The 10,000-nt window shown below is 49.1% G+C and overlaps 1 protein-coding gene across 12 annotated transcripts in view; it reads right to left on the bottom strand.

The window, feature by feature from the left end:
- The window catches only part of LOC137439047 (protein phosphatase EYA1), a 267,871-nt gene that overhangs the window by 98,504 nt on the left and 159,367 nt on the right, over nt 1-10,000 (bottom strand). For 11 of the 12 annotated variants that reach the window (XM_078767698.1, XM_068134674.2, XM_068134677.2 and 8 more), the window contains one exon: nt 9,670-9,719. The exons of the other annotated variant lie outside the window; for it this stretch is intronic. In XM_078767698.1, the coding sequence (XP_078623824.1) occupies nt 9,670-9,719 (50 nt within the window). The remainder of the gene's footprint in view (nt 1-9,669; nt 9,720-10,000) is intronic. 12 annotated transcript variants of the gene reach the window in all.

The raw sequence follows: 10,000 nt of genomic DNA, 5'->3' as shown, positions 1-10,000 counted from the left end.
ACTCCCCGCCGGATATACGCAGCGACTTACCGGACGTGACGTCAGATGCGCCCCGAGCTTGAAGTGAGAAGAACCAGTCGCCACCTCCGAGCGCTGAGAGACCTCCCTGCATCTTTCGGACCGTGTGGATCCTGTCCCTGAGCCAAGAGTGCACCTTGAGCCATCGACTACCTGCCCTTCCTTGCCATCAATCCCGGTGTGAGTCAGTCTTGTCCCGTTTATCTGTCGTCTGTCGGGGCTACTATAAGACCGTATTTAAGTGCCTACCTTTCTATGCTGTCTCTCTTGTCCTTGTAATCTAACGTTCCGAACTATTATAACCTCCTCCGGAGGTCTTGAGAACTGTACCCCTGGTGTCGTGTCATTTAATCCAGCCGTTGTGTCCTTTCCGTAATTGATTTAGCATAGCGCGACTCGGCCAACGTTCGAGTATAATCGGGTAAACTGTGCAGACGCGGTCATACCAAACCGCTCGGTAAACCAACATCCACAACCGCGTCTGTAACATTTGGTGTCAGGAGTGGGATTCGGACCTGGGACTAAATTCAGTTAGGCCCAAATTTTGGAACACCAATTGTACCATTAGGGTAACATTTTGGTGTCGGGAAGTAGAATTCGATCCGGAGCGCGTTTCCCGCGCTCGAAATTATAACGGCGAAATTTGATTTTGTTTTACGAAAATAAAAACCCGAATTTTGAAAGTCGCGCTATGGCAGACCAAGACGGCTGGGTTCCGGTGGGGGAGAGTGAGGCAGGGTCGATCCAGGACCAAATTGAGGGACATGAGAGCGAAGCAGTGAGGGTAGCAGACGCACGAAATGGCGCCTCGCACATGGCCACGGCGACCGCGCCCGCGACCGTGGTAGCGCCGCTGGTGGATTCGAACCTTTTCCTCCTGCAAATGAGGGCCCTTATGGAACAAATGGGGAACCGGATGGATGCTCAGAGTGAGCGATTGGAGGGCCAAATGGGGGTAATGGGAAACCAAATGGGGGTAATGGGGAACCGGATGGTAGCTCAGGGTGAGCGATTGGAGGGCCAAATGGGGGTAATGAGGGACGAAGCGAGGGGTACCGGTGAGGCGTTAGACAATGGGATAAAAGAGGTAAAGAATGGGTTAATGGGGGTAGAAAACAGAATGGCCGCTCAAGAGAATCAAATGGAAGGGATGCAAAAGGGGTTAGAGGGGTTAGAAAACAGGATGGAAGGCAAATTGAGGGACATGAGGGACCAAGCGGAAAGGGAAGTTAAACAAATGGGGCAGCAGATAGAGGGGGTCAGAATGGGGGTAGAAACCAAACTGGATGCTCACAGGGAGGAAATGGAGCAGATGAGGGTGGCATCTGGGCAGGAGATGCAAGTGATGGGAGAAGAGATCAGAAGAGGTGTGAGTGAGGAGGTCGGAGGAGTGCGCGAGGAGGTGAGGCACTGTAAGGAGCACATGGAGAAGGAGGTGAGAAAGGGGACTATAAAATTGCAAGGGGGCATAGAGGACCTGACGCAGGAGGTGGAACAGCTGACGGAGGGACAAAAAGAAGTAACGGAGCAGGTTCAAAGGAACACTGCGGTATTAGGAGGGTTAAAAGCGACACAGAAAGAACTAAAAGACGACTTGATAGCGACGAAGAGAGAATGTCAGATGGTACGTGAGGGACTGACAACAAGGTTGGACGAGGTGATAGAGGTAATGGAGACGAAGGACCGGCAGGTGAGGACGCACATGGAAACGGTCAAGGTAGCCTTGGAGGACGAGCTTGAGGAGACGTACCGGGGAATAAAAGAGGTGAAGCAGAAATTAGAAGAAGTGGAAGAAGGGGTGAGCGAAATTAAGAAGCGACGGAGAGGGGATAAGAAAGAGATAAAAGAGGAAATAAAAGAATTGGTCCAAAGTCTGTGTTTGGATCGTGATGATGTGCTCATTAACCGGATGAGGGATTCGCAGGTGATGGAGGAGAAGCGAAGAGGAAGAGGACCCGGTGTAAGTGGTGACCAATATGGTCGTGCGTATGATGCGCCAGGTGATTTAATGAGCTTGGGGGTCGAGATGGACCCGGGTGTTCGTGAGAGGCCGTTGGTGAAGTGTGCGACAGGTCTGGTGTGCGAAAAAGGAGGTGTGCGAGAAAGTCCGACTCTGGGGTGTGTGAGGAAAAAGTGCGTGCCAAGGAGTGAGGGTGCTGGCGAGAGTGAGTCGGTCGTAGCGCGTGTGCGAGGGAGCACATGAAAGCGCGGTGTGGTGAGTGTTACAGAGGGTGTGACGGGAGAGTGTGTGCAGGAGTGTGCGCGGGAAAGGTGTGTGATGGACGGGTGCATGAGGAAAGAGTGCGCTGTCAAGAGTAAGGGTGAGTGCGCTGTCAAGAGTGGTGGTGAGAGTAGTGAGAGTGACAAGGAGCGTGAGTTGGTTGTGACAGGTGAGCGAGGATGTACACCTGGAATGGAAGGATGCACACCTGGAATGGTAGAGCGTGAGTGGGAATGCACGCTGGAATTGGTAGTGAGGCAGGTGGTTGGGTGTGCGAATGAGAGCACACCTGTGATTGTCACAGAGGAGGTGACCGAGGAGGGGGCGCGAAGAGGTGTGTTGGTGAGGTGTGCGACCAACGAATGTGTGCCAAAGTGTTCGGTGGTCAGGTGTGTGACCAAGGCTGTGAGTGGAATGAGTGTACCGAGGTGTGTAAGGAAAGGTACGAGGAGCATGGAGACGGCTGGATGTGTGAGCAAGGAACGGGCTGCGGGGTGTAAGCATGCAGGTGAAGCATCGACGTTAAACGGAGCAGCGGTTAGGTCGACTTTTAGCCGAATCGGGCCCTCGGTGCGTGCCGGGCCTCGCGTGGAACGGCCGCGTCCAGGCTCCACTAGGTGGAGCGGGCAGCTGGATAGGAAGGGTCGTCATGGCGACCACGTTTTGTTGAGACGTGCCGGCAGGTCGAGATCGGGACATTGGATGGCTCCACGCCGAGATGGTGCGTGGGATCTCGGCCCGGGTAAACCTCCTTCCCTGCACCGAATGCGGGACGTATCCAGCCGCTGGCACCACACAACCCGCATTCATTGCTCGGCTTTACGAAGCCGGGCTTTGGACAGGAATTGGCGCACCGAGAGGCATTAGTGAGTAGACTGTGTGATGAGGTTAGTATTTTGGCCCCGAAATTAGAGAAAAACAAAATTTGATGATTGGCAAAGGAGTGGCAGTAATGATTGGCAGATGATGGGTAGTGATTGGCAAATTTTTGATTTGTTGAAATTTGATGTGCAAAATTGGTAGTGAGCGATGGGCCCGGTGGGTAAGGGTGGCATCCCTGCCACCTTTCCCATGTGGGGCAAAGGAGCAATAGCTTATGGGGTGTATGGCAGTGAAAACTAGCCCGGGTGGGTTAGGATATTGATAGGGATCTAGCGAAGATGACAGTAGGTAACGTTAAGGTTAGATAGTGACTGATACCTGTAGTGGGGACGCAGGTAGATTAGTGTGGATGATAATGACGTGGGAGCGCAATAGTTTAAAGGGACGACTGGGAAGCGCAAGTTTCAGAAGGGAGTAGTTAGATGAGATGATGCTGTGTGGTTGAGAATTGAACAGGTGTGATTGCACAGGTGTGCAACTGGACAGGTGTGTGGAGCAGTGTGTGAGTCGTGAGTGTGTCGATCAGCGCGAATGCGCTTGGGGAGAGAAGGGTGCAGGTGGCACCAGGTGTGAGAGCACAGGTGTGCAAGTACAGGTGTGTGGAATATATGGAGCAGAGAATGAGTGGTGTGGAGAGAGTTGGAGTAAGTGGTACGGAGTGGTGTGCATGGTGCGAAGGTGTGGATGGGGGAAGAGTGGACCCCTTTTCACGAGTACCCGGGGCAGGTAGTGTAAGTGTTAGGTAGAGGGTATAGGTAAATTGTGGTTGGATATTGGCATTTGTGGTGCGGTTGCAGAATGGTATTGTGGATGGGTGCATTAGTGTTGTGGAAATGGCTGGGCGTGTAGCCTGTTAGTGTGTGTAGTTGGTTGGGCACTCCACCACTGTGAGGATGTCGGCCAGGTGAGGCCGCAGGTGGGCTCTGGGAGCCGTTAGTGTCAGTGGGGCCCGAGGATCCGGAGGACGGACCCGGGTAGCCCAGTGCCAGAGAGGGCACCGAGTGGGGAGAGCGCCAGAGGGCCTTCCCCAGGTAGTTAGGATAGGGTGAGGAGCAGGTAAGCTCGGAGGCAACTGCAGTGGTGGAGGTGTTCAGGTGGGTAGACCCGCTGGGAGAGGTACACGCCACAGCCCAGAAATTGTGCGAGGGCACCGGGAGATGAATCGGGGGAGTGAGACCCCAAATTGAAAAGCACCACAGTTTGGTCAATGGGAATTGGTTTTTAGAACCCAGAGTGTAAGTTGGCCAATGGATTGGCAGGGAAAGACCCCGGGTAATGTAAAGTTGTTAAAGTCATTTAGGAAATAGTTAGGATTGATGAACCTGTCGCACCATACGCAGCCACTTACCTGAGGTGATGATGATGACTCCACACCTGTGTTTTCTTTGTTCTGTGTGCAGGAAATGAGAATTGCTGTGTGGATTGGTGAGACGCATCACGACGTGGATGAGACATTGGGGTGATTCCATCTCTCCCTCCTTAGGAGGGACTGATGATGAATTGGTAATGGCAAATTTTGATGTTCAGTTGGAGATGGCAAATTTGATTGGTTAGGAGGGAGAGAAGACGAATTTGGTTTATGGGAGGAACGGGGAAGACAGTAGGGACGGTAGTTGATTTGTAAAATAGATGTTTATGGGTAGTGTTGTGTTTTGTGGATACAGTAAGGGGTAAGGGAGGGGCCATGTAGGGTACCTGGTGGGGGGGGGCGTACGGTAGGAACGTACCTGTCTCACCTGGTTCCCATGTGCCCCCAGTGTGCATTACCTTACATTGCGTGCACTTTTGCGCCCTTACCACCTTACTCACTTGTTTTCTTCTTTTGTCTCCCACCTCCGAGGATCTGGCTTGGGGCAGAGAGAGAGAGGAGAGAGAGGTGCTGGCTCCGCAGTTGTGGGCCTGCACTTTCGCTGCTTGCTGCCGGGATCGATACACCATATGGACCGCAGTTTTTGTGGCCGCCCACCATGGACCGCAGTTCTCTTGCGGGTAAGCACCACCCGTGGATGGACCTATTGGTCAACGTGGCACCTATGCCATACAGGTGAACCACTTTTAGTTGGCCCCCTGACGGCCACAATAAAGAAATGGACGCGGTTGGCGCCTTTCTTTATTTTTGAAAGAAGCAAGAAGGCCAAGTGCACCACATGAAGGCAAGACCAGCGGCAGAACATCGGCCGGCTGCGACACCACCGGTGACTATAAACACTTTATTGGTGCACTGGATGGTGCTGACTGCACATGATGGGGTGGTGCTTTTGGTGCTTGGAAGGGGTGCTCTGCACATTATTAAAGGCCGTAAAGGCCACAGAGCACTCGTGGGTTGGTGTATCGATGCTGGCATGCGTGCTCTCTCTATGCATAACATCTGCATGTGTTCCTCCAAAAACAGGTCCTGGATCGTAGTGTAAATATCAGCGTAGTCTTGTGTAAATAATGCTCCCTTACCGGCTGTATGTTTAGTTTGCGAATTCTTTCCGCGATTCGGTTATCCTGTGGGTGTGTTTCTGTGAGGAGAAGGGTGCAACGTCGCAGGGGGACATATTTACTCATTTGTGAATATCTGTAAAACTGTCGCACTCAGGGTAGAGTTAATAGTAGAGGGAACTACATCTGAGTGCCACACTAAAGTAGGTAAAAATTTATCGGGTCGGGACGCCCCGAGGGTAGAGAAGGGTGCAATGTTGCGGATATGGGATTTGGCCTCCATCCATATCCGCTTGTAAATATTCCCCTATTTCCCCAATACTCCCCAACTATCCCCAATCCCTGGTCCCATTGTCTGTAAACAACACTCTGTAGAACCGACCTTCCCCTTTTTCCCCCATTAAATGTCGTGCCCAGGTTCACCGCATCTCACGTAGACAACGATAGGACATCTTGCTAGTTATTCTTAGTCTATGTCAGTTAAGGACTCGTTTCCATTAATTCTGACTCTTCGTTGCACCAGAATGTGATTGTATGGCACCAGTAGCGAGTTTAGGACCTCCCCATACCTCCTCCCATCTTCCCCATGAAACAACAACAACAACAACAACTACCACAACAGCGCGCGGGGAGTGTGCGTCCTCACTCCGGCTCGGTTAGCCGCCATTGCCCATGTGCGCCGACGGGGTTACCACGAAGGGGCTGCCTGTCGGCCCCTCGTCAAGGGCGGAGCCCGGTAACCCCCCGCACCCAATAAGAAGCAACGGGCCGATTCCATCTGGGGCGGAGCTAACGAGCCGAGGGCGTGTCACTCCCCGCCGGATATACGCAGCGACTTACCGGACGTGACGTCAGATGTGCCCCGAGCTTGAAGTGAGAAGAACCAGTCGCCACCTCAGAGCGCTGAGAGACCTCCCTGCATCTTTCGGACCGTGTGGATCCTGTCCCTGAGCCTAGAGTGCACCTTGAGCCATCGACTACCTGCCCTTCCTTGCCATCAATCCCGGTGTGAGTCAGTATTGTCCCGTTTATCTGTCGTCTGTCGGGGCTACTATAAGACCGTATTTAAGTGCCTACCTTTCTATGCTGTCTCTCTTGTCCTTGTAATCTAACGTTCCAAACTTTTATAACCTCCTCCGGAGGTCTTGAGAACTGTACCCCTGGTGTCGTGTCATTTAATCCAGCCGTTGTGTCCTTTCCGTAATTGATTTAGCATAGCACGACTCGGCCAACGTTCGAGTATAATCGGGTAAACTGTGCCGACGCGGTCATACCAAACCGCTCGGTAAATCAACATCCACAACCGCGTCTGTAACAATATATATATATATATATAATATAATATAATATATATATATACGTATACATGAATATATATATACATAATTCATATGCATGAATATATACATACATAAGCACACACAAATACAACAGAATGTTTGCAAGTCTTGGTGAATAGTACATCTTCCTTTCACTCATTCCTTAAATGCCCTTGTATTATTTATTTATCAGCTGACAAGATCAATGACCCCATTTCAACTGAGTATATTTTAGGAGAAAAAAAATAGGCCGTGTCGGCAAAAAGGAGCGGACTGGAAGAAAGCCTTTTATACACTGGCAACAAGAGATACTGTTGAATAACGTGGTAGAAGTCTATATGGGCTTCTCAGCTTCCCAGCAAAGACAGGTCTGTGGTCTCTCTGTCTTCTACCGCCTCCTTTCTGGTCTTGCACCCTCCCCCACGCCTCCCCCCATCCTCCCCTCCCCAACAAGGTTTCCGCAGGGTGCACGAGTTCCACCAACAACCCCCTCTAGTGAAACTACCCTGATCCAGAATCACTGTTCAACTACACTCATTCATTCCTCTTTTTTCCGCCTGTGTAACCAACTTCCACACTCTTCAATCTCATTCTTCCTCCAGGTGTTCAAGACACCTGTTCACCATCATCTCGGATTATCCCCAATCCAAAACCATAACCTTTTCTACCCTCGTTAACCCCCTCCACCCCAACGTTTTTCCAAATTTCCAGTTTTTCCTTCCACAGAGTTGGCTTCTGTATTTATCTTGTCCATCCCATGCATCGTCCCCTGCCCCTCATTCCTCCCCACATCCCTTGTCTAAATCTCCCTTTATTTTGTCCTTCAACCATGCCGTTGGTGCCGCCCAACCCCCACAAATGCTTCTTTTCCTTTTGTTCTGTTGTCTCCCGATTCATTCAGTGTTCTATCTCTTCCACGAGCCTTGACTGTATGCAAAAATATTTATTTATTTATTTATTAGTATTACGAGAGATACTTTGTAAATTGGGGTCGAGGGCAGTGCGACAAAATTTTGAAGATCCACCTCAAAAACAAAAAACTGACTGCAATTTACAAAGGAGTTCGTACTTTACATGAAGGCCAAGGACATTGGAACACAACAGACAGACATTCCATAATACAAAAAATTCAAACACGTGCTTTCTTCACCAAGACGTGTGAAACAACACTAACCAGGCCGCCTGTTCAAACATCATTCAAATGCCTTTGACGTTCAGCCAAAATTAGATGCAATACATTCATTTTTAATCATGAGGAACGAGTATGCAGTTACCAAGGAAAACCATTACCAGTATGACGTCCGACTTTGAAATCAGTTGCAGAGTTCTCCAATCGAGTCCAAAACAAAAGCATTTCTGAATCTGCTCGGCAATGTAAGATTTCACCTTCAAGTAAGTAAATAAAAATATTTTTTTTGCAGCGCAAGTATGAAATGTATGATAATGAATTTTGATATATTTCTACATCATTGGTAGCGTTCGTTTCATTTGCAATGCATTTTCAGGGTCATCAAGTGGATGTGGTTGCAATAATGACGCCATGAAAGTTCCAAGACAAAAGGTAGAGCCACAATTCAGAAGCAGAGCCCCAACTCTGCAAATGTCAGTTGCAATATTCTTGCTCCATTGCACACCAACTTGCTGGATAAGATGGGCGGAAGACGAACGGCAATGTATCGTTGGCAATACAAGAAAGCCAACGTCCAAACCTATGTTATTGCCCTTTTTCCACAAGGGGAAGGAAAAAGGAAAAAAAAACAGAAAAAAGGAAAAACCAAAGGAAAAAGGAAAAAAACCACAAAGGAAAAAAGGAAAAAACCACACAAAGGAAAAAAAGGAAAAAACACAAAGGAAACACAAAGGAAACAAAGGAAAAAACTTTTTCCACAAAGGAAAAAAAACCCAGGAAGTCACCAAATCCCATGCTTTCGGAGACAACGAACAGTGCCGCTGGTTTCCTTGCCTGTACACCCACATACCATACTATAACGAAAGGACATGGCAGGCGGTTCGTGTGCATCTGATGTGAAGAGTAAAGACCTGGCAAATGGCAGCACTCGAGATGTGATACTACCGACAACCATGGCTAGGCTGGCAAGGGATCAAAACGTTTCAAATGCAATGGCGAGACATCCGATCGACGTGCTAACAGTTGAGATAATCCTGTTAATTAAATGTGTTGTTAGATCCTACTACTGTGGGAAACCCGATTTATTTATTTTTTTAAGTGAAGCATTCCGCACGTTCATCATCAGTTGTGCTTCTTCGCTTTCACTTTCCTAACTTGCACGAGAGCTTGTAGCAATACCAATAATGACAGGCGCAATCCTCAACGAGTTAAATGGTGAAGAGTTGTACAGCTGGGGCAGGTGAAGCGTACCAACGACAGGCCAAGGGCGGCATTCGCCTCATGGAACTGTGGAGATGGAAGTGATTAGCTTTTTCTGATTACCGTTCCACAGTGATGGCGAGCATACAATACGCCGCCTATGACTGGGGGTTGGAGGGTCTGGATGAGTAGCGGAAGGAAAACGTACAAAGTTTACGAGAAAACGCTAACATCCTGCAAGTCAAAGGCATTTAGAAAATATAGGGTTTCAACAAGGGGCTGCAACAACAACATCGCAAACGTAATTGAGAAATATGACTGAACGATGTCAGACATTTAATGCTATCACAACCCACCCCTCAATCCTCCTCCTCAATTATAATAACTACATTGGTCATCACAAAGATTAAAACTCTACTTTCAGGAACAGGGAGAAAACTCGGACGTTGACGATCGCCACCAAAGGATCTTACCTCGAGGCGTTGGCCTCCGATTCATCTGCGTTCCGTCTCGCTCTCTTTGTCTGCAAAACGAACAAGGCTTGAGGTCAGATTCCGATCAATTTGTGATAAAATAAAGCAAAACCAAACAAAAAACAAACAAAGCACAATAAAAGTCTTGAAAGAAGAATGTGCAAGTGTTTTCATCGCTATTACGACTTCCGCCAAAGACTTAACGGCGGCGTAGCATGACAGATGGGTCAGACGGACGATGGAAAAGTTGGGCAAAAGTAAAATCACACAAATGATGAACGACTATCATCAATAAGAGAAAAAGGAATCGAAACATGGTGGAAGGGAAATA

This window comes from Myxine glutinosa, chromosome 13, assembly GCF_964187855.1.
Source record: "Myxine glutinosa chromosome 13, kmMyxGlut1.1, whole genome shotgun sequence".
NCBI classification, from domain to species: Eukaryota; Metazoa; Chordata; class Myxini; order Myxiniformes; family Myxinidae; genus Myxine; species Myxine glutinosa.
The sequence above is the reverse complement of the archived record's forward strand: the minus strand, read 5'-3'. Positions and strand labels throughout refer to the sequence as shown.